General features: G+C 47.7%; 1 protein-coding gene across 1 annotated transcript in view; it reads left to right on the top strand.

Moving 5' to 3' along the window:
* The first annotated feature begins 521 nt into the window (after positions 1–521).
* The window catches only part of GRID2IP (Grid2 interacting protein), a 139,777-nt gene continuing 115,268 nt past the window's right edge, over positions 522–25,030 (top strand). The window contains exons 1-2 of the mRNA XM_058157223.1: positions 522–1,106; positions 17,165–17,319. Of these exons, the coding sequence (XP_058013206.1) occupies positions 522–1,106; positions 17,165–17,319 (740 nt within the window). The remainder of the gene's footprint in view (positions 1,107–17,164; positions 17,320–25,030) is intronic.

The following is a 25,030-nucleotide window of genomic DNA, read 5'->3' on the forward strand; positions in this document are numbered from 1 at the left end:
TCGTTGGCTTCTAGAAAGCTTTCGAAACGGGTCATATACGTTCCCCATTTCTCTTTAGCCGGGTCATACGGTGCTGGCGGAGTGTAACTGGCCATCTCCGCTTTTCTGCCCTGTGTTTGCTGGGTTCTGTTCTATCGTGCTTCAGCTCGGTTCTGGTTCTCCTCAGCCTCGAGATCCCACCTTCGTCGCCAGTGTTAAGTTCGGGAAGTAACGAGGCTGGAGACCAGGGTAGTGACAACAGCTCTTTAATATAGGGTGAACCCAGCAACAGGCTGGGGGAAAACCTCTCCTTTTATACAGTTCTACTGGCGGCTTCGTCCAATCAGCAACGTGCTGATTTCCCGCCCAAATATTTAAAGGTACATACATGAATACATAACACTTTCAGATTCAGGTTTTCCCAGATGTGCCAATATGACATCTCTAATAAAATGGAACTTTGAGGAAATTCAAGCCTTGGAGTTTTCTTTCGTTGGGGGTGTTACTTGGAAACCTGATAGTCCCCTCTTTCCGTTGCAGCCATGCCTGCCACCAATGCTGGATGGCCGGAGGAGTTTGGCTTTAAGATCCATGGAAATGGTCCCTGCTACATCATGGCTGTGGAGGAAGGCAGCAGTGCCCAGGTGGCTGGCCTCCAACCCGGAGATCAGATTTTGGAGGTCGAGGGGCAGCCTGTTTCCTCCATGAATGCTGAAGCCCTGGCGATCCTGGCCAGGCAGTGTGAGAACGTGCCCCCAAGCATTGGCGTGGTCTCCCGCCTCCAGCAGGTGGACCTCCCCCCGGGGCCGCAGGGACACTTTGGCTTCACCTTGACCTGCCACAAAGGCGACCCCGTGCAGGTGGAAAGCGTGGCTCAGGACTCGCCGGCTGCCAAAGCAGGCATCAAAGTGGGCGACTACATCCTGGAAGTTGATGGCATTTATGTCCAGCGATACGAAGACGCAGCTGCCGCGATGAGATCCTGCCAGGATAAAGGTCTCAGGCTGGGACTGCTGAGGCTGGGGCGGCTGCGGCGGTGGGCTAGCAGCAGCGTGGAAGAATTTATCCGGAGCGCAGACGCCGTGCATCAGGAAAGGAGGCAGAAAGCTCGGGAGTTCAGCAAGAAGGTAAGTCAAAAGTGACATCCGGGACAGGATGTGGTGCAGTGGGGATCAGGACCAGAGCTGGACTAGAAAACCTCCAATGTCCCTTACAGCTCATTCATCCTATCTTATCCTATCCTATCCTGTCCTATCCTATCCTATCCTATCCTATCCTATGCCATGCCATGCCACCCCACCCATTCTATTCCATTCTATTCTATTCTATTCTATTCTATTCTATTCTATTCTATTCTATTCTATTCTATTCTATTCTACCCAACTCTATTCTAGTCTACTTTATTTTCTTTATTTTTTTTCCCTTCTTCTTTGCTTGCCCCCGGAAGGTGAAGTAAAGACAACTAGGTTATGTCACAATTTATAAAACTGTTCCCGACTGAGGGGAAAATAAATAAATAAATGCAGTTTTATTTAGGAGCAATTTATTTTTATGGCCTCGTAGAGGAAATGCACCAGAAGCAGAAAAAAAAACCCACCACCTTTAATTTAGTGTGAATGGATTTACTGAGGGACCACATTCTTTTTGAGATAACCATGATGAGAACACCATTGAAATCAATGAGACAATTTGCCCGTGGAAGTTAAGCTCTTAATTTCAGACTTAAGGCTATTTTTGTGCATGATTATTATAACGCTAAGTCTAGAAATGGCTGACACAGGAAATCCCTGCAGATTTCCCTTGCTTTATGCAAATATATTTTATTTGATTTCCTAGTATGCAAACCATTTCATCCAAGAATGGGCTTTAGGTGAGAAAGGATGGCTATTTTGCAGATTTGAGCTGGCAAAGCCAATTTGCACCAAACATCTGGATATAGTTCAAGGCTTCTCCCTGCCAAAACCCTGTTCTGCCCATTGTGTGGTATGGTTGTTCTAGTTGTCATATTTGCTGCAATCAAGATTGGAGCGGTTCACTTTAAGTTTGTATCTATTGTGTGCTTGTGTATTGTTGTAGTTGAAGCTAAGTAGTCATTGACAGGAAGGACATTGTAGCAGATGATTTTATGAGCTGTGCTCAAGTCATGCCGAAGGCGGCGTAGTTCTAAATTTTCTAAATCCAGAATTTCAAGTCTGGTGGTATAAAATATTTTGTTGTAATCAGAGGAGTGGAGGACTCTTCTCGTGAAATATTTCTGGACGCGCTCAATTGTATTAATGTCCGATATGCAGTGTGGGTTCCAGAAAGATGAGCTGTATAATGTAATATAATGTAATATAATGTAGATGTCAGCATTCCAAGTAATGTACCCATAGAAAGCAGAATTCTGAGGCAAGCATATTCCGCAAAAAACAGTTTATTGGATACATCATATTGTCACATGTGGTGAAAGCCGACTCTGAAAGTTCCCGCAGCTTTCACCTAATTAAAAGTAAGTTTTCCTTTTCTCCCCACATCACTGGTCATGCTGTCCAATCCAGGTGCTGGCCGGTTGCTTGGTTACTTCACTCCTCCTCTGGCCAGCCATCTGTGAGAATGTTCTTGGTTCCCACAGGAAAACTTTATTGTTTTGGCTACAAAACCCCATCTATTTCCTCGCTCCCTCCGTTGGTTCTGGATGAATTCCCAGATACTGTAACATCATATGTCAGCTTCTGTGAAGACCTATGTGTACCTACAAGGAACTTGCGAATTTACAGTAACAACAAACCTTGATTTACACCTAAACTTAAGCAGCTACGACATTCCAAAGAGGAAGCCTACAGAAAAGGTGATAAAATGCTGTACAATCAGGCCAGAAATGCACTAACAAGGGAGATCAGAGCAGCAAAAAGAAGCTACTCTGAAAAGCTAAAGAATCAGTTTTCAGCAAATGAACCAGCAAACATGTGGAAAACTCTTAAAAATATCACCGGCTATGGCAAACCTCCTTCCCAGGCTGAAGGTAATCAACAACTGGCAGATGACCTGAATGATTTTCACTGCAGGTTTGAAAGGAAACTACAGCCACCTATCTCCACAACCCCCATCTCAGACACACCAACAACAGCCAAGCTTCCTACAACTGACCCCATTTCATTGGGTTCACAACCCCTTGTGATCACAGAAAAGGAAGTGCAGGACCTATTTCACAGACAAAAGCCAGCAAAAGCTCCAGGCCCAGACAAGATAACTCCTTCTTGCTTAAAAGTCTGTGCTGACCAATTGGCCCCCATCTTCACCCATATTTTCAATAAATCACTAGAGATGTGTTATGTTCCTTCTTCCTTCAAATGCTCTACCATCATCCCAATGCCGAAGAAGCCCACCATCAAGGAACTGAATGACTACAGACCAGTTGCTTTAACATCTGTAGTCATGAAAACCTTTGAAAGGCTAGTGCTTTCCTACTTGAAAACCATCAGGAATCAGCTGTTAGACCCCTTGCAATTTGCATACCGAGCAAATAGATCAACAGATGATGCTGTTAATATGGCTCTGCACTACATCCTACAACATCTTGAGTCTCCAAAGACCTATGCAAGGGTCCTTTTTGTAGACTTTAGTTCAGCATTCAATACCATCATTCCAGACATTCTTCTAACTAAGCTAAACCAGCTACAGGTACCGGAACAGACTTGTAAGTGGATCACAAGCTTCCTAACAAACAGGAAGCAGCAGGTAAAGCTAAGCAAGATCACATCAAATACCTGTACAATTAGCACAGGGGCCCCCCAAGGCTGTGTGCTCTCCCCACTTCTCTTCTCTCTGTATACCAATGACTGCATCTCCAATGATCCATCTGTTAAGCTACTGAAGTTCGCAGATGACACAGCAGTGATTGGTCTCATTCGAGACAATGACGAATCCGCATATAGACGAGAGGTCGAACGACTAGCCTTGTGGTGCAACCAAAACAATCTGGAACTGAACACACTCAAAACAGTAGAAATGGTGGTAGACTTTAGGAGAATCCCTTCCATACTTCCACCTCTCACAATACTAGACAACACAGTATCAACAGTAGAAACCTTCAAATTTCTAGGTTCTATCATATCGCAAGATCTAAAATAGACAGCTAACATCAAAAACATCATTAAAAAAGGACAACAAAGAATGTTCTTTCTGCGCCAACTCAGAAAGCTCAAACTGCCCAAGGAGCTGCTGATTCAGTTCTACAGAGGAATTATTGAGTCTGTCATTTGCACCTCTATAACTGTCTGGTTCGGTTTTGCAACCCAACAAGAAAAACACAGACTTCAGAGGATAATTAGAACTGCAGAAAAAATAATTGCTACCAACCTGCCTTCCATTGAGGACCTGTATACTGCACGAATCAAGAAGAGAGCCATGAAAATATTTACAGACCCCTCGCATCCTGGACATAAACTGTTTCAACTCCTACCCTCAAAACGATGCTATAGAGCACTGCACACCAGAACAACTAGACACAAGAACAGTTTTTTCCCGAAGGCCATCACTCTGCTAAACAAATAATTCCATCAACACTGTCAGACTATTTACTGAATCTGCACTACTATTAATCTTCTCATAGTTCCCATCACCAATCTCTTTCCACTTATGACTGTATGACTGTAACTTGTTGCTGGCAATCCTTATGATTTATATTGATATACTGACCATCAATTGTGTTGTAAATGTTGTACCTTGATGAACGTATCTTTTCTTTTATGTACACTGAGAGCATCTGCACCAAGACAAATTCCTTGTGTGTCCAATCACATTTGGCCAATAAAATTCTATTCTATTCTATTCTATTGTGTGGCAACCTTGAAACAGTGGTGGGATTACACTGGTTCTACCCTGTTTGGGTGAACTAGTAGTGGCGGCGGCAGGAGGCTCCGCCCACCTGCCCAGATGTCATCACGGACGCTCTGCGCATGCGCAGAGGTGGCGTGCATGTTCACATTTTAAATCGGTATTGTAGGTAAGTGAATAGCACTCCTGCCCTGAAGCCACCAAGATTGCCTCAGCCAGGTTCACTTCAGGGTTGACAGTAACATTGTGCCAAAGCAGACGAAACATTCTGAGTCCCGGGATGAGCTTTTAACCTGGGTGAATCTACTGAAAGTAACAGAACAGATAAAATGTGTCAGGCCATTGGACTTCCGGTGGCTCCGCGCACGTTGGAGACGGTCCTTTCGGCCCGCCGCCCCCATGATTCTGTTAAAGCCGCTCAGACAGCGTAAATCAGCTGTCTGATGGCTTGAAAACCCTTCCCTCGGGAGAAGAGGGAAAGGTGAGCAGCCGGGTGGGGGTAGTGGGAAAATTTTTTATTGTAAAATGTGTCGGGCCATTTTATGCATTCTCTCTCTCTTAGTCTGTGTCAGAACTGCCACCTCATGCCTGCCCTTTGGTACCAGTCTGCCATGCACCCTGAGTCAAGTTGTGCGCATGCCCGCCAGCCTGCCACTCACCTGACCTGGTTGCAAATAGGCCGCGGCCTGGTAGTGGGCTGCAGCAGTAGTGGGTTTCAAAATTTTTTACTATCTCTTCTGTGGGTGTGGCTTGGTGGGCATGGCAGGGGAAGGATACTGGAAACTCCCCATTCCCTCCCCACTCCTGGGGGAAGGGTATTGCAAAATCCCCATTCTCTTGTGTGTCCAAACACTTTGCCAATAAAAAATTCTATTCTATTCTATTCTATTCTATTCTATTCTATTCTATTCTATTCTATTCTATTCTATTCTATTCTATTCTATTCTCCTCCTCCTCCTCCTCCTTCCTGATTGCTTATTTGTACCCTATGACTATCATTAAGTGTTGTACCTTATGATTCTTGATGAACATATCTTTTCTTTTATGTACACTGAGAGCATATGCACCAAGACAAATTCCTTATGTGTCCAGTCACACTTGGCCAATAAAAAAAAGTTTCTAATCTATCAGCTCCCTGCAACTAATGGTGTGCTGCTAAAAGTTTAGAACTGGCTTTTCCAGCGATGTGGCTGCCGCCACACAGAACAGTGGATGATTGGATGAGGCACTGGGGCTCCACTCTGCTCTTAAGCGTCTTGCAAAATTCCCCAAAATGTTACAATCAACTCACTTAAATGGACACAAGCCAGCTCCCCACTGCCCCAAAACTCATTTTTCACACTGATTCAGTGTCACACTTTATTTTTTCAGAGAACGTAACGCTGCCATAAAGTAAAGGAAGCTGCATATGTTAAATATGCTGAGTAAATTACATACCCGACAGTATTTTCTTACGAAGTTCTATTAATAGATTATTGTTGTGAAGCGCCAGGAAAATCAAGAGATCCAGGCAGTTCAAATGAGTACATTACAAGCTTAATGTTGTGACCCAGGCCCAAGTAGGTAGTAGGAAACTCAGTCAGTGTAAGAACAAACAAACTTTATTATAACATCTGAGAATTAACTCACTCTCAACATAGTTCAACTAACCTAAACCAAATTCCTCCCAACACAATTCTTCAGTCCTATCACCAACCTTGGTCCTAATAGGCAAACTGCCAAAGGCCTTTCTTGGCAAAAGTTCAGAAGACACCGATACAAAATAAATGCAACAAGACGAACCTATCAACGTTGTTTTCCGACAAAGAGCCCAAGAGCTGTTGCTGGTCTTTTAAGCCTTATGGGAGGGGCCAATCTTCTCTTGGCCCTACTCCTGAGTCGTCCTCTTTACTTTAGCTGCTCTTGCCTTCTGGCAGCTCTTCTCATGCGTGCATTAGGAACAGGCTCCTCCTGTTCCTCTGCCTCACTACTATCAGCCTCTGGAGGCTCTGGAGTCTGCACATCACTCCTCGATGGCCCTAGTCCCACCTCTGCCTCCAATGCAGAGCCCTCATCTGGGCCTTCCCAAGCCTCCAGGACTGGCCCATGTTCTTCCTCAGCCTCATCGCTGTCCGACTCCGTTGCCAGCTCTGCAGGCTGCTGGCAGACCACAACACTTAAGCTCTCTAAAAGAATCTGAACTACTAACGGTTAAAGCAATTTGGCAGTAAATACGGAATTCACAGTGGGCTGGACTTAGATCTCTTGTGGGCGTGAAGGGACTCATGATTAGATGGATTAGATGACCTCCAGGTCCCTTCCAGCCCTGAATTATCCTCTGAAGCTGCGTCTAGTGCCAGGTTTGTATCCTTCCTTCCTCTCCTTTTTCCTCCTTCCTTCCTTCCTTTCTTCCTCTCTCTCTCTCTCTCTCAAACGAAACCCCCCCCATTGTTTTGCCTAGCAGGCTTCAGCTTTTTTACCTTTTAAAAAATGCTTTTAAAAGTTTTTTTTAAAAAAGCCTCTGAGGACCAGGCACCTCAGCTGGGATCCTCAGAGCCTTGTTTTAACCCTTTAAAAGCATTTTAAAACATTTAAACATTTTAAAGCATTTTTAACCCTTTAAAAGCATTTTTGACCTCTTCTTCGGCCGAAGAGGTTGTTAAAAATGCTTTTAAAAGTAAAAAAAAAAGGCTCTGACGGTCACGTGGCTCAGCTGGGCTTGCGGGGCGGGGGGGGGGAGCAGGGATTTTTGCTACTGGTCCTTCAAACCATCCCCCGCCATTGGTCCCAGATCGGCCAGTCTGGTCCGAACCGGGAGCATTTCACCCCTGCTTTAGGGGTTGTGGGAGCTTCATCCCTGGAAGCTTTCAAGAAGAGACTGGGCTGCCATCTGTCAGAAATGCTGCTTGGGTGGGGGTGGAGGTGCGGGGGCAGGGGTTGGACTAGATGACCTACAAGATCCCTCCCAACTCTTGTCAATCTGTAACTTCTTGCATGCTGAGTAGGATTTATGTATGTGTGTAACTGTTTTTAATAATAAGTAAATGTCTGGTGAAGCTGTCTATTGTTGGTGCTCAGAAGGAGGAAGAACGCAACGTTAAACCTTCTGCCTTTTAGCCTGGGTTCTGTGATCAAAAGGGCCATTCACTCATTAATTAATTAATTTATTTATTTATTTATTACATTTGTATACCGCCCTTCTCCCGAAGGACTCAGGGCGGTTCACAGCCAGTAAAAACCACATATAATACATATAATGGCTCAGGGCCGGGCTACTTACGGGACTGTCTACTGCCACCGATTACCTCCCACCGACCCGTGCGCTCTCACAGGGAGGGACTCCTTAGGGTGCCGTCCGTCAGGCAGTGCCGACTGGCGACACCCAGGGGAAGGGCCTTCTCTGTGGGGGCTCCCACCCTCTGGAATGAACTTCCCCCAGGACTCCGCCAACTTCCTGACCTTCGAACCTTCCGCCGCGAGCTTAAAACACATCTATTTATCTGTGCAGGACTGGACTAGAATTTTAGTTTTAAATTTAATTTTAATGGGGTTTTTATCATTTTAATTGTAATTTTAAATTTTGGCCTATTTAAATAAGTTTTTTAATTTAGTGTTTTATCTTGTATTATATTTGTATTTTTATCGGGCTGTAAACCGCCCTGAGTCCTTTGGGATATAGGGCGGTATAAATTTTGATTAAATAAATAAATAATAAATAAATAAATAAAATACAGGTTAAAAACAGTATAAAAAACTAATTCAATATATGGCCTAAAAATTTTAAATACAATTAAAAAACCCATTTAAAAACCCCGATGTAAAATCCCAATTTAAAACTACGTTTAAGCTAGTCCTGCACGTCGAAACAACAACGTCTTCAGCTCGGGGCGGAACGTCCGGAGGTCGGGGAGTTGACAAAGCCCCGGAGGCAGCTCATTCCAGAGGGCAGGAGCCCCCACAGAGAAGGCTCTCCCCCTGGGATATCCTGCACGAATCCCCAGGGACGTATTGGTTGCCATTTCCCCCCCCTTCTCTTTCCAGCTTAACAGTATTAGTAACTAGTTTGTTCTCTTAGGAAGCGCTTTGCCTTTGGGTCAGATTGCATGCAGATTAGTTGAGCAGATTCCAAGCTACCATCCGGGTATCCAGAGGCCCTAAAATGCCACTTGTGTGAAGGTGTGAGAAGGGAGAGGAAGAAAACATCATGGTTTCCATGCAGTGGAAGAACGTCAGCTGCCTTGCCAGTCTGGGCTTGGAAGGGATAAAAAGAAAAGAAGGACACGGAACATTGCTATCATGTCAACATTGCTTGACATGATAGCAATGTTCCAATATCTCAGGGGCTGCCACAAAGAAGAGGGAGTCAGTCAAGCTATTCTCCAAAGCACCAGAAGGCAGGACAAGAAACAATGGGTGGAAACTAATCAAGGAGAGAAGCAACCTGGAATTACGGAGGAATTTCCTACAGTGAGAACAATTAAATCAGTGGAAAAACTTGCCACCAGAAGCTGGGGATGCTCTGGAGCAGGGGTCTCCAACCTTGGCAACTTTCAGACTTGTGGACTTCAACTCCCAGAATTCTGGGAGTTGAAGTCCACAAGTCTGAAAGTTGCCAAGGTTGGAGACCCCTGCTCTGGAGGATTTTAAGAAGAGATTGGACAACTGTTTGTCTGAAATGGGATAGGGTTTCCTGCCTGGGTTGGACTAGAAGACATCCAAGACGGGAGAAATCCAGCAGGTTCTGACAGGTTCTGGAGAACCGGTAGCGGAAATTTTGAATAGTTCGGAGAACCAGCAAATGCCACCTCCGGCTGGCCCCAGAGCGGGGTGGGAATGGAGATTTTGCAATATCCTTCCTGCAGGAGTGGGGTGGGAATGGGGATTTTGCAATATCCTTCCCCCAGGAGTGGGGAGGGAATGGGGATTTTGCAGTAACCTTCCTCTGGAGTGGGGAGGGAATGGGGATTTTGCAATATCCTTCCCCAGGAGTGGGGAGGAAATGGGGATTTTGCAGTAACCTTCCCCTGGAGTGGGGAGGAAATGGGGATTTTGCAGTAACCTTCCCCAGGAGTGGGGAGGAAATGGGGATTTTGCGGTAACCTTCCCCTGGAGTGGGGAGGGAATGGGGATTTTGCAGTAACCTTCCCCAGGAGTTGGGAGGGAATGGGGATTTTGCAGTAACCTTCCCCTGGAGTGGGGAGGGAATGGGGATTTTGCGGTAACCTTCCCCTGGAGTGAGGAGGGAATGGGGATTTTGCAGTAACCTTCCCCAGGAGTTGGGAGGAAATGGGGATTTTGCGGTAACCTTCCCCTGGAGTGGGGAGGAAATGGGGATTTTGCAGTAACCTTCCCCAGGAGTGGGGAGGAAATGGGGATTTTACAGTAACCTTCCCCTGCCATGCCCACCAAGCAACACCCAGAGGACCCGCAGTTAAAAAAATTGGATTTCACCAGTGCTCCAAGGTCTTTTCCAACTCTCTTATTTGGTTATAAGCATATTGATGATTCCAGACCTCAAATTCTTGGATGGCCTCTCCCAGAGTCATTGTCAGTGTTCCGAGTAAGGCACCCATTGAAAGCAGAACTCTGAAGCAGGTAGATTCCTCTAAGAACAGGTTTAATTGGCTACATCATATCGGCACAGCGGGTGATAGCCAACTCTGAAACTTCCCGCGGTTTTCACCTAATTAAAAGATTTATACTTCTCTTCCCCTCCCCAGTGTCATCAGTTACATTGTCCAATGAATATGCCTGGCAGGCTTCTCTCCTCCTTCATCAGCCTCCTGTTACGATGACCTTGGTTCCCACAGGAAAACTTCCGACTGTAAGCTGGGCTATCTACTTCCCGCCTCCCCTTCTTTCTCAGGCTTCGTGGCAACTGTGAGGGCAGCACAAGTTGGCTTCAGCCAGGTTCGCTTCAGAGTTGGCAGTGTTCATGTCTGTGCTAAATAGAAGTGGGCACAGTGTTTGCCTCTGTGGCAGCTCACAAAGGAGTAGCCACTGCGCCGACCTCTCCTCCTCCCCATTAGAACTGACCGCTGAGAAAGGATCAGAAGCACTGCAACCAGGGGTGGGATTCAGCCGGTTCGGACCAGTTCACGTGAACCAGATGTTAATTTTTCATCTGGTTCGCTGAACCGGTAGTGGCAAGGACTGGCTGACCCCTCCCACCCCTCCCTTCCCCTCCCCAGAGTCTCCATGTGGCCTCTTTTTGATACCAGGTAAGTGCAGGGCCCATACGGAGGCTCTGGGAGGGCAAAAAATGGGCCTCCCTGAAATTCCAGAAGTCCGGAAATGGGCCTGTTTCCAGCCTCTGGAGGGCCTCCAGAGCCTGGGGAGGCCGTTTTGGCCCTCCTGGAGGCTGGAGGAAAGTCTCTGGAGCCTGGGGAGGGAAAAAACCCGACCTACCGGAGGCCCTCCAGATCTCAGGAGAGGCTGTTTTCGTCCTCCCAGAGACTCGGGGCAAGTCTCTGGATCCTGGGGAGGGCAAAAATCCCCCCCCCTGCTGTGGTGCAGGAGGCCAAGTAGACCATGCCCCCATGGCCACACCCACCCAGCAACTGGGCAGAGAACCGGTTGCTAAAGTTTTTCAATCCCACCCCTGACTGCAACGCAATGTCCCCAAACCCGAACCCACACAGGCGGTCCAGAAGGACACCGTGGTTGATGGTCCTGACAGCTGAAGCGAGGTTATTGGATCTCCTTTGCAGATTGGAGTTCACGTGGCAGATATACAACATATGGACTTAATTTTAGCAGGTTGCAGAATTATTAAAGTTGGAGATAAATGAAACTCAGGCATCCCAGATTGTGACAATGCAATTAGCACTTTGTTGCATGGCGGTCAGCACAGCCTTATAGTGGGATGGAGAAACGATCGTGTTTGTTCAGTCCCCAAAGTAATGGAATCAAGAACCTGGATCATTTCTAATTGTGCAATTCCCCACTGGAATCTACTTTTAATATTACTGTGTTAAGAGATTAATTTCTCTTTTTAGATCAGTAGCACTTGGGGGAATTGAAGCCCCATTTCATCAGCGAAAACCTCTCCTTTTTAATGTAAAACGCGACTCTGTTGAACTTTTTGCACAGAGACTGAGAGTTTATCCTACCTAGGGGACTGAAGAGCTTTGGTGATAAAACATGCCATAGGTCAATGAAGATAAGGAGGCAAATAAAATTGGTTTTCGGGGCCTGATTTTCTTGCAAAGGACACAAAATAAGAAGGGAGGTAGAAAAATAATCAAAACTGCAAAGAAAAACATGGGAGGGGGCTTAAATAGTGAGCAGAGACAGATCAGGGTGAGATTTAATGAGAAAAGTCCTCCAGCTGGGGAGGAGAAAATGAGAGGCATCAGCAGAGGAATCTGCAACAACTAGCCGCAGCCAACTGGACAGGTACAGTATAGGTGGTACCTCGCTCAATAGTAGTAACTGTGAGGGGGATCTTGGAGTCCTAGTGGACAATCATTTAAATATGAGCCAGCCGTGTGCTGCAGCTGCCAAAAAAGCCAACACAGTTCTAGGCTTCATTAGCAGAGGGATAGAATCAAGATCGTGTGAATTGTTAATACCACTTTATGAGGCCTTGGTAAGGTCACACTTGGAATATTGCATCCAGTTTTGGTCGCCACAATGTAAAAAAGATGTTGAGACTCTAGGAAAGAGTGCAGAGAAGAGCAACAAAGATGATTAGGGGACTGGAGGCTAAAACATATGAACAACAGTTGCTGGAACTGGGCATGTCTAGTTTAATGAAAAGAAGGATTCTGGGGGGGACATGATAGCAGTGTTCCAATATCTCAGGGGTTGCCCCAAAGAAGAGGGAGTCAAGCTATTCTCCAAAGCACCTGAAGGCAGGACAAGAAGCAATGGGTGGAAACTGATCAAGGAGAGAAGCAACTTAGAACTAAGGAGGAATTTCCTGACACTTAGAACAATTAATCAGCGGAACCACTTGCCTGCAGAAGTTGTGAATGCTCCAACACTGGAAGTTTTTAAGAAGAGATTGGCTAACCATTTGTCTGAAATGGTATAGGGTTTCCTGCCTAAGCAGGGGCTTGGACTAGATGACCTCCAAGATCCCTTCCAACTCTGTTATTCTCTCCTAGGGGTGTCAAACTCAAGGCCTGTGCTGTGGGCTGGCCTGGAAATATCAAAGGACCGGCCCTTTATCAGCCCCCCTCAGCCCCCAGCCTTCCTGCAGCATTCTGCCAACCAAAAACCGGCCGCGTGCAGCCCGTTCTCGGACGGCTGCTCTCCCCAGGAGGGTATCCACAGGACCCTCAAAAGTGAACATGGCAGCCACAGCGGTCCAATGGAAGCCCTACTTGTTGTATGCATAAAAGTCTGGGAGCTTTTGGGGCACCCTGATGGCTCCCCTTTTCCTACTCTCAAATTAGGTCAGAGGCCAGAATCTGCTGGATTTCACCCCTTGCTTCCAACCCCACCCTGTAAAAAACTAAGCCTTCCATCAGCCCAACCGTCCTGCCAGAACTGATGAAGCTTCTTGGAAGAGAAGCGAAACATCTTCTTCCTCAAGGGAAAAAAGTACGATCCAGATGCCTTTTGAAAAAGCACCTTTGAGACTGGATGGCTGAGAATCTGCACAGACGCTTCCTCTCATCGCACTGAGGGCATTTCCCTGCTTGCTTTCCACCCGGGCAGAGGGCTGCTGACCTGCATTAAACAATAAACAGTAACAGAGTTAGAAGGGACCTTGGAGGTCATCTAGTCCAACCCTCTGCTCATGCAGCAGCAGAAGACCCTCCCACCGAAAGATTTCTTCTCCGTTGTATTTAGCAATCAGAGCCAAACCAGGCCAAGCCCGGGTGGATCATGCTTTCCTTGGGAGCAGAGCTTGGCCGGGGCTCTCGAGCTGAACAAAGAACCAGCATGTGGCAGAAGCCTCTTTATCTTGTTGTCGATGTCATTTCCCCTTTCAAAGAAAAGTTTCTCCCATCTCTGCAGGTGGGAAGAGTGCCAGGCAGTCCTTGCTCCAGATGCAGCAACCTTGAAAACTCTGGCTCTCCTCTGGGCTTCAGTCCCAATCATGTTCCCATGCTTTAAAGGGAGGGCAGGGGTCCTCTGGTTTCAAGATCTAGGCTAGAAGGGCCTTTGGGGAGCATCAAAGTGGGGCAAGCCTCCCTCCCCCCTCTCCCTCCCCATCCCTCCCTCTCTCTCTCTCTGTGCAAGAGAGAGAGAGAGAGAGAGAGGAGACAGAAAGACAGAAAGAGACACAGAGAGAAAGAGAGAGACAGAGTCAGAGAGAGACAGACAGACACAGACAGAGAGAGACAGACAGACACAGAGAGAGACAGAGACAGAAACAGACAGAGAGAGAGACAGAGAGAGAGACAGAGAGAGAGAGACAGAGAGAGAGAGAGAAAGACACAGAGAGAGAGACAGACACAGAGAGAGACAGAGACAGAGTCACACACACACACACACACACACACAGACAAACAGAGAAAGAGACAGACAGACAGACAGACAAACAGAGAGAGACAGAAACAGACAGAGAGAGACACAGAGAGAGACAGACCGAGAGACACATACACAGAGAGAGAGAAAGAGAGAGAGACACACAGAGAGAGTCAGAGATAGAGAGAGTCAGAGACACATAGACAGACAGACAGAGACACAGAGAGAGAGAGAGAGACAGAGAGAGAGATAAAGTCCGAGACACACACACACAAAAACAGAGAGCCACAGAGACAGAGACAGAGAGAGAGAGAGAGAGAGAGAGAGAGACAGACAGACAGACAGACAGACAGACAGACAGACAGACAGACAGAGAAATACACTGTCTCAGTGCTGGATTTAAACTGGGATGTGTGTGTGTGTGTGTGTGTGTGTGTGTGTGTGACTCTGTCTCTGTCTCTCTCTGTGTCTGTCTCTCTCTCTGTGTCTTTCTCTCTCTCTCTCTGTCTCCCTCTCTCTCCCTCTCTGTCTCTCTCTCTCTGTCTCTCTCTCTGTCTGTCTGTGTGTGTGTGTGTGTGGGATGTGAACAAGTTTGTCTAGTCTCTCTCCTGCTTGAGCAGGGGGTTGGACTAGAAGACCTCCAAGGTCTCTTCCAACTCTGTTATTCAATATTCTGTTCTATGTTAACTTCATAGGCTCAAATGCAGAGGCAAAGGGTTACTTATCAAATGTGCGGATGACACAGGACCTGGGGTGATAGATAACAGAAGCAAAATTCCAGGCAAACGCGAGAGGTTTAACAGAGGGGTGGGGGACGCAGCTGAAAACAAAACAATGAAATCCAAAAGAAACAAATGCAGCCCAGGTGTGATTCATCAGAGTGACATAGCTGCTAAGAAGGGAAACTCATTTTAAATCTGTGTCAATGGAAGGGTAGTTGGCAAATCACCGGAAATTTGTTTGCACTGATCCAACCGCAGTTCAAGTTCTCGGTTCAAGAGATTCGGAGAAACCAGAAAGCAGAGGAAAGCACAGGTGGTCCTCAAGTTATGACGGTAATGGAGGCTGCCCATTACTGTTTTAAGTTATAACTGGTCATGTCGTTGAGTGTTATGACCAACCCAATTTTATGGGTTTTCTGCAGCGGTCATTAAGCTGCTGTATACCAGTGATTGGCTATGGACACGGTTTTGCTGAAAACCAAAAAGAACTGCCAATTTTTGGCAAATCCGCCATATAGGGCGGTCACCTGACATCCTAAATGGCCATCGGTGCAATTGTGTTGCCGAGTGCCCAAAGTCATGTGACCCAGTGGTGGGTTTCAAATTTTTTACTACCGGTTCTGTGGGCGCGGCTTGGAGAGCGTGGCGTGGCTTGGAGGGCGTGACAGGGGAAGGATACTGCAAAATCCCCATTTCCTCCCCACTCCAGGGAAAGGATACTGCAAAATCCCCATTCCCTCCCTATCAGCTGGGACTTGGGAGGCAGAGAATAGATGGGGGCGGGGCCAGTCAGAATTTTTACTACCGGTTCTCCAGAACTGGTCAGAACTTGCTGAAACCCACCTCTGATGTGACCGGGGGTGGTGTTGGCAGAGGCCGACCATTGGAGCTTTGGATCCAGATCCTAAGTCCCACTTTTTTTCAGGTCGGTCATAACTTTGAAAGGTCGCTTATTGATTAGTCGTAGGTTGAGGACTACCTGTATTGCAACTCAGAAGTGGGCACAATTGGCGACAAGGCTGCAGCAGCTAATGAATTTCCCGTGATTTGCAAACTCCCTTTCCACTGACATAGATTTAAAATGAGAAAACCTATAAAATTGGGTTGGTCATAACACTCAACCACATGACCAGTAATGACTTAAAACTGTAATGGTTTTAAAAACAGAATAGAACAGAACAGCACAAAACAGAATACAGCTGGAAGGGAGGGACCTTGGAGGTCTTCTAGTCCAGCCCCCTGCTCAAGCAGGAGGACTATACCATTTCAGATAAGTGGCTGTCCAATCTCTTCTTCAAAATCTCCAGTGATGGATGGAGCGCCCACGATTTCTGGAGGCAAGCTGTTCCACTGGTTAATTGTCCTCACTGTTAGGAAGTTGCTGAACTGGTAGTAAAAATTCTGACTGGCCCAACCCCCATCTACTCTCTGCCTCCCAGCTGATTGGGAGGAAATGGGGATTTGGCAGTAACCTACCCCTGGGGTGGGGAGGGAATGGAGATTTTACAGTATCCTTCCCCTGCCACACCCACCAAGCCACGCCCACCAAGCCATGCCACGCTTACCAAGCCACGCCCACAGAACCGGTAGTAAAAAGAAATTGAAACCCACCACTGCCCTATACCATGTCAGGCAGATGGCTGTCCAGGAGCATGTGCCACTGCTTGTTTGGCTCCTGGGGTCCAACTCCTGTTGCCATTTAGTGCATGTCCTGAAGCTCCAAGGTGGCTTCTCTTCAAAGGAAGACAGCTTTGGGGGGAGGGGGGGTTGCGGTCAATCAAAGTAGAGCTGGAAGGGACCTTGGAGGTCTTCTAGTCCAACCCTCTGCTCAAACAGGAGTACTTCTACCATTTCAGATAAATGACTGTCTAGACCAGGGGTCTCCAACCTGGGTAACTTTAAGCCTGGTGGACTTCAACTCCCAGTATTCTGGATGTTGAAGTCCTCCAGGGTTAAAGTTGCCCAGGTTGGAGACCCCTGGTCTAGACTCTTCTTAAAAACCTCCAGTGATGAAGCTGTTCCACTGATTGATTATTCTCACTGTTAGGGAGTTTCTCCTTAATTCCCGGTTGCTTCTCTCCTTAACTGTTTCCATCCATTGTTCCTGGTCTTCTTAAATGTCCCCTGGACACCACCCCAGTTCAGGGCTCACTGCAGTGAGGTGGAAGGCCAATGACCAGGCACAGAGGGGTGTGAGATAGCCTGGGAAGGCCACCATTTCTCACTCATTGCTTTCTACGCAGGTGCAGGAGATCCTGGGTGACCAACCCGAAGTGAGAGAGAAGATGTTCACCTCCCTCAAGCAGTTTGCTGCTGAGCGGAAGGTGGACTACTTGGCTCATGCCCTCTCCTTCATCCTGATTGAGGATTCCCACCGGCTGCTCCTGGACCACATCAGGTATGGCTGCTTTTTCGTGGGCATCCTGGGGGCAGCCCGCAGGCAGACTCCAGCTTCACAATGTTGCCCGAGGGCTCTTCTCTCTCCTTGGTGAGGGAGTCCTGTGGCAAAATGGTCAACATGGTTGATCAAAGCTCTTCACCATGCCTCATGAGTGCCCCTTTCCTTGGCTTGCTCTGCCCTCTTGCCTCAGTTGGGGGCCTGTCTCCACAGGTGCTTTCAAACCCTCCCTCCTACAGAGACATTGTGGTCCAGCTCCACTAGACCAGGGGTCTCCAACCTTGGCCACTTTAAGCCTGGTGGACTTCAACTCCCAGAATTCCCCAGCCAGCTCAGGGCCGGTTTAGCTCAGGCTGGTAAAGCCTGTTATTAAGAACACAGAGCCTGCAATTACTGCAGGTTCAAGCCCGGCCCAAGGTTGACTCAGCCTTCCATCCTTTATAAGGTAGGTAAAATGAGGACCCAGATTGTTGGGGGGGCAATAAGTTGACTTTGTAAAAATATACAAATAGAATGAGACTATTGCCTTATACACTGTAAGCCGCCCTGAGTCTTCGGAGAAGGGCGGGGTATAAATGTAAACAAACAAAAAAAAAATGGTTGGAGACCCCTGCACTAGACTATTATGCTCCTGGGGCTGAATGGGAAGAGGGGCTGGCCCAGGGTCTTCCAAGGAGCTCCTATGACTGAAGATCTTGTCTTAGACTTGACAGCATTTTTATGGTTCTTTGCTTTCTTTCCTATGGCACTTAGCAATTTTATTCTTTTTATGAAGTCTTCAATTCACTGGTCAATTAGATAATAAAGTATGCATTCGAAGGGATAGAGGTAGGTAGGTGGGTAGCTAGCTAGGTAAATAGGTAGAAGGAGAACCATTCCTGAGAACCCTAATATTCAGAAAGAAGTTTGGGATGACTGGCTGAACGGATTTCCTTTGGCTGATACGTTGGCATTGCTGGAAATGGACCAGTGGTGGGTTTCAAATTTTTTTTTACTACCAGTTCTGTGGGCGTGGCTTGGTGGGCGTGGCAGAGGAAGAATACTGTAAAATCTCCATTCCCACCCCACTCCAGGGGAAGGTTACTGCAAAATCCCCATTTCGTCTCCATCAGCTGGGACTCGGGAAGCAGAGAATAGATGAGGGCGGGGGCCAGTCAGAATTTTTACTACCGGTTCTCCGAACTACTCAAAATTTCCGCTACCGGTTCCCCAGAACTGGTCAGAACTTGCTGAAACCCACCTCTGAAATGGACTCTGGGATGCAGCCTCTCTGCCCCACAGCCAGGAAGACGGGCCAGGCATGCTGTCCAAACCTGGCAAAGGCAGGGCAGAGCTGGCCCCAGCTAGGGCCACCCCTGAGTGTGTTGGGAGAAAGCTGGTGGGTGCCTGGAACAGAACTGGGAAAGAGCCTGTCCAGAGAATAGGAGTGGGAGAGGATGGGGTGGGACAGGACGGAGCAAAGATTAACCAGCGATCTCAGCTCCCAGGCTTCATATCCTCCTTGCCAGCTGCAGTCTCCCCTAACAACACCCCTCCCCTTTCCTGCAGCTGACTGGATATTCGGGTGGGAGAGCTCCAGACAGGAAGGTGGACTCTCTCGCCCATCCATTCTCAAGATAGACGGCTGTGAGGGAGGGGGAGAGATACGTACAGTTCACTTCAGTCCCAGAATAAGAATGGGTCTGGGAACTACTCAGGAGAGCCTGTCTGTCAGGGGCTTGGGCAGAGAATGCTTTCAGCACCATTCTCACGACAGGCAAACCACAGAGCCAAAGACCACAAGTAGGTCTTCAACCTCAAGTGCCCCCATGTGCTTAACCTGCTGTTGTGACCCAGGCCCAAGTAGGTAGTATTGGACGCAATCAGTTCAAAAACAAACAGACTTTAACAGTTGAGAATTAAACTCATTCTCAGCGTCGTCCAAACTAAGTCAAAACAAATTCTTTATAACACAATTCTTCAGTCTTATCACCAGCCTTGGTCTAATTAGGCAAACTGCCAAAGGCTTTTCTTGGCGAAAGTTCAAAAGTAGAAGATGCCGACAAGAAATAAATGCAGCAAGACAAGGAGCAAGTCTGTCAACATTGTTTTCTGATGAAGAGCCCAAATGCCATTGCTGGTCTGTTTTAAGCCTTATGGGAGGAGCAATTATCTCTTGGCCTATTCCCGAGTTGTCCTCTCTGCTTGAGCTGCTCTTGCCTTCTGGCAGCTCTTCTCATGCATGCATTAGGAACAGGCTCCTCCTGTTCCTCTGCCTCTCTACTGTCAGCCCCTGGAGGCTCTGGAGTCTGCACATCACACCCCGATGGCCCTGGCCCCACCTCTGCCTCCGACACAGAGCCCTCATCCGGGCCTTCCCCAGCCTGGCTCAGGGGTGAAATGCTCCCAGTTTGGACCAGATCACCCGATCCGGTAGCGATGGTGGCGGGTGATTCGGAGAACCGGTAGCAAAAATCCCTGCCCCCTCCCACATGCCCAGCTGAGCTGTGTGATCGTCAGAGGTTTTTTTTTTTTACTTTTAAAAGCATTTTTTCTTCAGCCAAAGAAATTGTAGAAAAAATGCTTTTAAAAGTTTTTTTAAAAAAAAGTTGGCCACGCAGTCACATTTACCCCCCTCCAAGCCACGCCCACCGAACTGGTACTAACAAATTTTATTTTTCACCACTGATCTGGCTGATGGGCGGCTATCAACGGTTGCCCAAAGAGTTGCGCAGAGCTTGCCAGTAGCTCTTCAGGATCACAAGGGGATGAGTGGACTTTCAGCCGAAGAAGGTACAAGATGAATGAAACCAAGACCAGGAGTTCCCAAGGCTTGGGACTTTGGGTTCCCAAGACTTTGGGACCCAAGACTTCCCAAAATGGACACGGGGCTTGTAGGCAGAAGGTTGAAAAAGAAGAGCCTTTGGTCTAGGAACAGATGCAGGTCAGTGAGATCTCCAGCAGGTTGAAGCTTCCCGTTCTGAGTGTGTCCAGGTAGCATTGAGGCAGGGGGGAGGACAGACGGCATCCACAATCATGCAGTTAGATGTGCTCAGCGCTCAGCGCATCTAAAAAAAGGAAGACAGGACTTCGACTGAATGGTTGGCCACCATCTTGACTTTTTTGACCCCCTCGTATGGACATCTCCGTCCTGAGGTGGTCCTGATCTCAGCCAGCCTTCTGGAAAACCCAGCTCCCTTAGAACTGTATTCACAGTGGCTTAGATCATACATCAAGTAGAATTTTGAAAGACAAACCCTATTAAAGATTTACGGTATAGGTTTTATGTACAGCCACCTTCCCCTCTGCTCTACGGCACAGTTTGCACTGCAGCTGGCAAGAGCCAATTGCAAAGAACCAGAACAAACTTGCTGCAGCAAAGCTGGCTTTAAATTAGAAGCCTGCCAAACCAAGTCATTCTCAGACTCAGGAGGTTTGAGAGGAGTCCTGGTAAGAGGAGTCCTGGCGGAAAGGTATGTTTCGGTGGTCCAAAAGTCCCTGAAGAACAATGCCTCCCTAAACTGGAATGGAATGGAACGGAACGGAACAGAACAGAAGAGAACAGAACAGGTTGGAACCAGAGGTGAAATGCTCCCGGTTCGGACCAGATCACCTGATCTGGTAGCGATGGCAGTGGGTGGTTCGGAGAACCGGTAGCAAAAGTCCCTGGCCCCCCCCCCCATGCCCAGCTGAGCCGTGTGATCATCAGAGGTTTTTTTTTTTTACTTTTAAAAGCATTTTTTCTGTGGCCAAAAAAATGTTTTTAAAAGTAAAAAAAAAAAGCCTCTGATGATTGCGTGGCTTAGCTGGGATCGTCAGAGGCTTTTAAAAGCATTTTTTTCTACTGAAGAAAAGTAGAAGAGGTTATAGAAAAAATGCTTTTAAAAGCCTCTGACGATCCCAGCTGAGTTGCCTGAGGCTTTTTTTTCTTTTAAAGACAAAAAAAAATGCTTTTAAAAGAAAAGAAAAGCCTCTGACGATCAGGCAACTCGGCTGGGATCATCAAAGGAGCCTTTTAAAAGCATTTTTTCTACAACCTCTTTGGCCAAAGAGGTTGTAGAAAAAATGCTTTTAAAAGTAAAAAAAAAAAATTGGCCATGCCCACCCAGTCACATTACCTCCCCCACCAAGCCACGCCCACAGAACAGGTAGTAACACATTTTACATTTCACCCCTGGCTGGAAGGGACCTCAAAGGTCTTCTAGTCCAACCCCCTGCTTGAGCAGGAGACCCTATATCATTTCAGACAAATTATTGTCCAGTCTCTTCTTGAAAGCCTCCAGTGATGGAGCACCCACGACTTCTGAAGGCAAGCCGTTCCATTGATTGATTGCTCTCGTTGTTAGGAAGTGTCTCCATAGTTGTAAGTCAGGGATGTCGGATCCGGCTTGTGGGGTGCAGGGCCACCCTAGAAACCGCGAAGGACCGGCCTGTAGTGCCTCTTCCAATGAAAACGGGTAGCCCCCCCTAGTTCCCAAGGAGCTGCTGATCCAATTCTACAGAGGAATTATTGAGTCTGTCATTTGCACCTCTATAACTGTCTGGTTCGGTTCTGCAACCCAACAAGAAAAACACAGACTTCAGAGGATAATTAGAACTGCAGAAAAAATAATTGCTACCAACCTGCCTTCCATTGAGGACCTGTATACTGCACGAATCAAGAAGAGGGCCGTGAAAATATTTGCAGATCCCTCGCATCCTGGACATAAACTGTTTCAACTCCTACCCTCAAAACGACGCTACAGAGCACTGCACACCAGAACAACTAGACACAAGAACAGTTTTTCCCCGAAGGCCATCACTCTGCTAAACAAATAATTACCTCAACACTGTCAGACTATTTACTGAATCTGCACTACTATTAACCGTCTCATAGTTCCCATCACCCATCTCTTTCCACTTATGACTGTATGACTATAACTTGTTGCTGGCAATCCTTATGATTTATATTGATATATTGACCATCAATTGTGTTGTAAATGTTGTACCTTGATGAAGGTATCTTTTCTTTTATGTACACTGAGAGCGTATGCACCAAGACAAATTCCTTGTGTGCCCAATCACACTTGGCCAATAAAATTCTATTCTATTCTATTCCATTTTCGCTGGCAGGGATCTGCAGGAGGCCATCGCAGCTGAAAACAGAGCTCAGAAGCCCATTTTCGCTGGCAAAGCATTTGGTCCACCATTGGCGTCCCTAACACAAATGATGTGGAGATGGTCACACCCACCCCAGCCACACCCACCCGGCCTCCTAAGGTCAAACACAACCCTGATGCGGCTCTCAATGAAATCAAATTTGACCCCCCCTGTTGTAGGTTGCTTCTGTCCTTGGTTAGTTTCCATCCATTGTTTCCTGCCTTGACTTTTGATGCTTTGGAAAATAGGTTGACCCCCCCCGACACCCTCTTCTTTGTAGGAGCTCCTCAAATATTGGAACACTTGTTATCATGTCTCCCCCCCCCCCCCACCCAGTCTTTATTTTTATTAGTCTAGGTAAAGGTAAAGGTTCCCCTCGCACATACATGCTACTCGTTCCTGACTCTAGGGGGGCTGTGCTCATCTCCGTTTCTAAGCTGAAGAGCCAGCGCTGACCGAAGACATCTCCGTGGTCATGTGGCCGGCATGACTCAACGCTAAAGGCACATGGAACGCTGTTACCTTCCCACCAAAGGTGGTCCCTATTTTTTCTACTTGCATTTTTTATCTGCTTTCAAAACTGCTAGGTTGGCAGAAGCTGGGAGACGTAACGGGAGCTCACCCCGTTACACGGCAGCACTAGGGATTCGAACCGCTGAGCTGCCGACCTTTCGATCAACAAGCTCAACATCGTAGCCCCTGAGCCACCACATCCCTGTTTTATTAGAATAGAATAATAATAATAATAATAATAATAATAATAATAATATTTTAATTTGTATACCGCCCTTCTCCCGAAGGACTCAGGGCGGTGAACAGGCAGATAAAATATAAATACACACAATAATTAAAAACATCCCTTAAAAAACTAATTTAAATGCCCAAAATGTTAAAAAACGTACTCCCCCTTAAAATAACACAGTTTTAAAAACCCATCCAATAAAAATAAAAATCAGGCTAGTCGAGCCATACGAAATAAATAAGTTTTAAGTTCATGCTAAAGGTCCTAAGGTCAGGTAATTGTCAAGTCCGAGGGGAAGTTCGTTCCACAGGGTCGGAGCTCCCACAGAGAAGGCCCTCCCCTGGGGCCGCCAGTCGTCACTGTTTGGCTGACGGCACCCTGAGGAGTCCCTCTCTGTGGGAACGTACCGGACGATGGGAGATAGAAGCCGGCAGTAGGCGGTCCCGTAGGTAGCCCGGTCCTAAGCCATGGAGCGCCATAAATGTGGTAACCAAAACCCTGAAGCGCACCCGAAAACAACAGGTAGCCAGTGCAGTCTGCGAGGATAGGTGTTATGGGAGCCCGAGACGCCCTCAATAACCCGCGCAGCCGCGTTCTGAACTAGCTGAAGTCTCCGGGTGCTCTTCAAGGGGAGCCCCATGTAGAGAGCATTGCAGTAGTCCAGGCGAGAGGTAACGAGAGCATGAGTGACTGTGCATAAGGCATCCCGGTCCAGGAAGGGACGCAACTGGCGGATCAGGCAAACCTGATAGAATGCTCTCCTGGAGACGGTCGCCAACCTGTCCATGTCCTCGGGAGTCACAGGATCAAAATCATCCCAAACCACCTCAACAAGACGGGCCTCGGAACCCTTGCCTGGATCTACCCAATTTTGATCCAATCCGTCCCGAAGCTGAACGATTTTGTCGTATAGATAACCGTTAAACTCCTCGGCACACCCTTGTAGGGGGTCCTCCCACCCCTCCTGTTGAAGGAGCGAGCGGGTCACCCGAAACAGGGCGGCCGGGCGGTTATCTGCCGACGCAATGAGGGAGGAACGAGGAACGCCAGAACCCTCATTGCCACTAGGTAGGTCCTACTATAGGACCTAACTAGTGTCCGTCAGCCTCAGAGCGGCTGGATCTCCAGGCACTCTCTAGGCGCCTTCTCCGCGCTCATCTCCTCAGCTCCTCGGAGAACCAAGGAGCTGGTTGAGACCGACGCCGGGTCAGAGGTCGCAAAGGCACGACACGGTCCAAAGCTCCAGCCGCGCCCGCTCCCAGGCCGCAACTAGCTCTTCAGTCGAGTCGTGGGCCAGGTGTTCGGAAACGCCCAAGCTCCGTCAGGAACCTCTCCGGGTCCATCAGGCGCCTGGGACGGAACCAACGCATTGGTTCCGCCTCCCGCGATGGTGGGTAGCGGTCAGAAAGTCTAGACGAAGGAGAAAATGACCTGACCATGACAAAGGTTCCACAACTAAATCATTTAAAACCAGATCATTAGACCACTGGCCAGAGATAAAAATCAGGTCTAGGGTACCTCCCCCGACGTGGGTAGGGCCGTCAATTAACTGAATCAGGTCCATGGCCGTCATGGAAGCCATGAACTCCTGAGCTGTCGAGCATGCTACGCCGGCTGATGGCAAATTGAAATCCCCCATGACCAACAGTCTGGGGGTTTCAACTGCCAACCCGGCCAGCAACTCCAACAGCTCAGGCAGGGCTGTAGTCACGCAGCGAGGAGCCAGGTACGTGATCAACAAGCCCACCTGAGTTCTACGACCCCACTTCACGAAGAGGAATTCACACCCAGCTATCTGAGGCACAGTGGTTTCCCTCGGCTCAAGACTCTCCTTAATGATAACCGCCACCC

This window comes from Ahaetulla prasina, chromosome 14 (assembly GCF_028640845.1).
Source record: "Ahaetulla prasina isolate Xishuangbanna chromosome 14, ASM2864084v1, whole genome shotgun sequence".
NCBI classification, from domain to species: domain Eukaryota; kingdom Metazoa; phylum Chordata; class Lepidosauria; order Squamata; family Colubridae; genus Ahaetulla; species Ahaetulla prasina.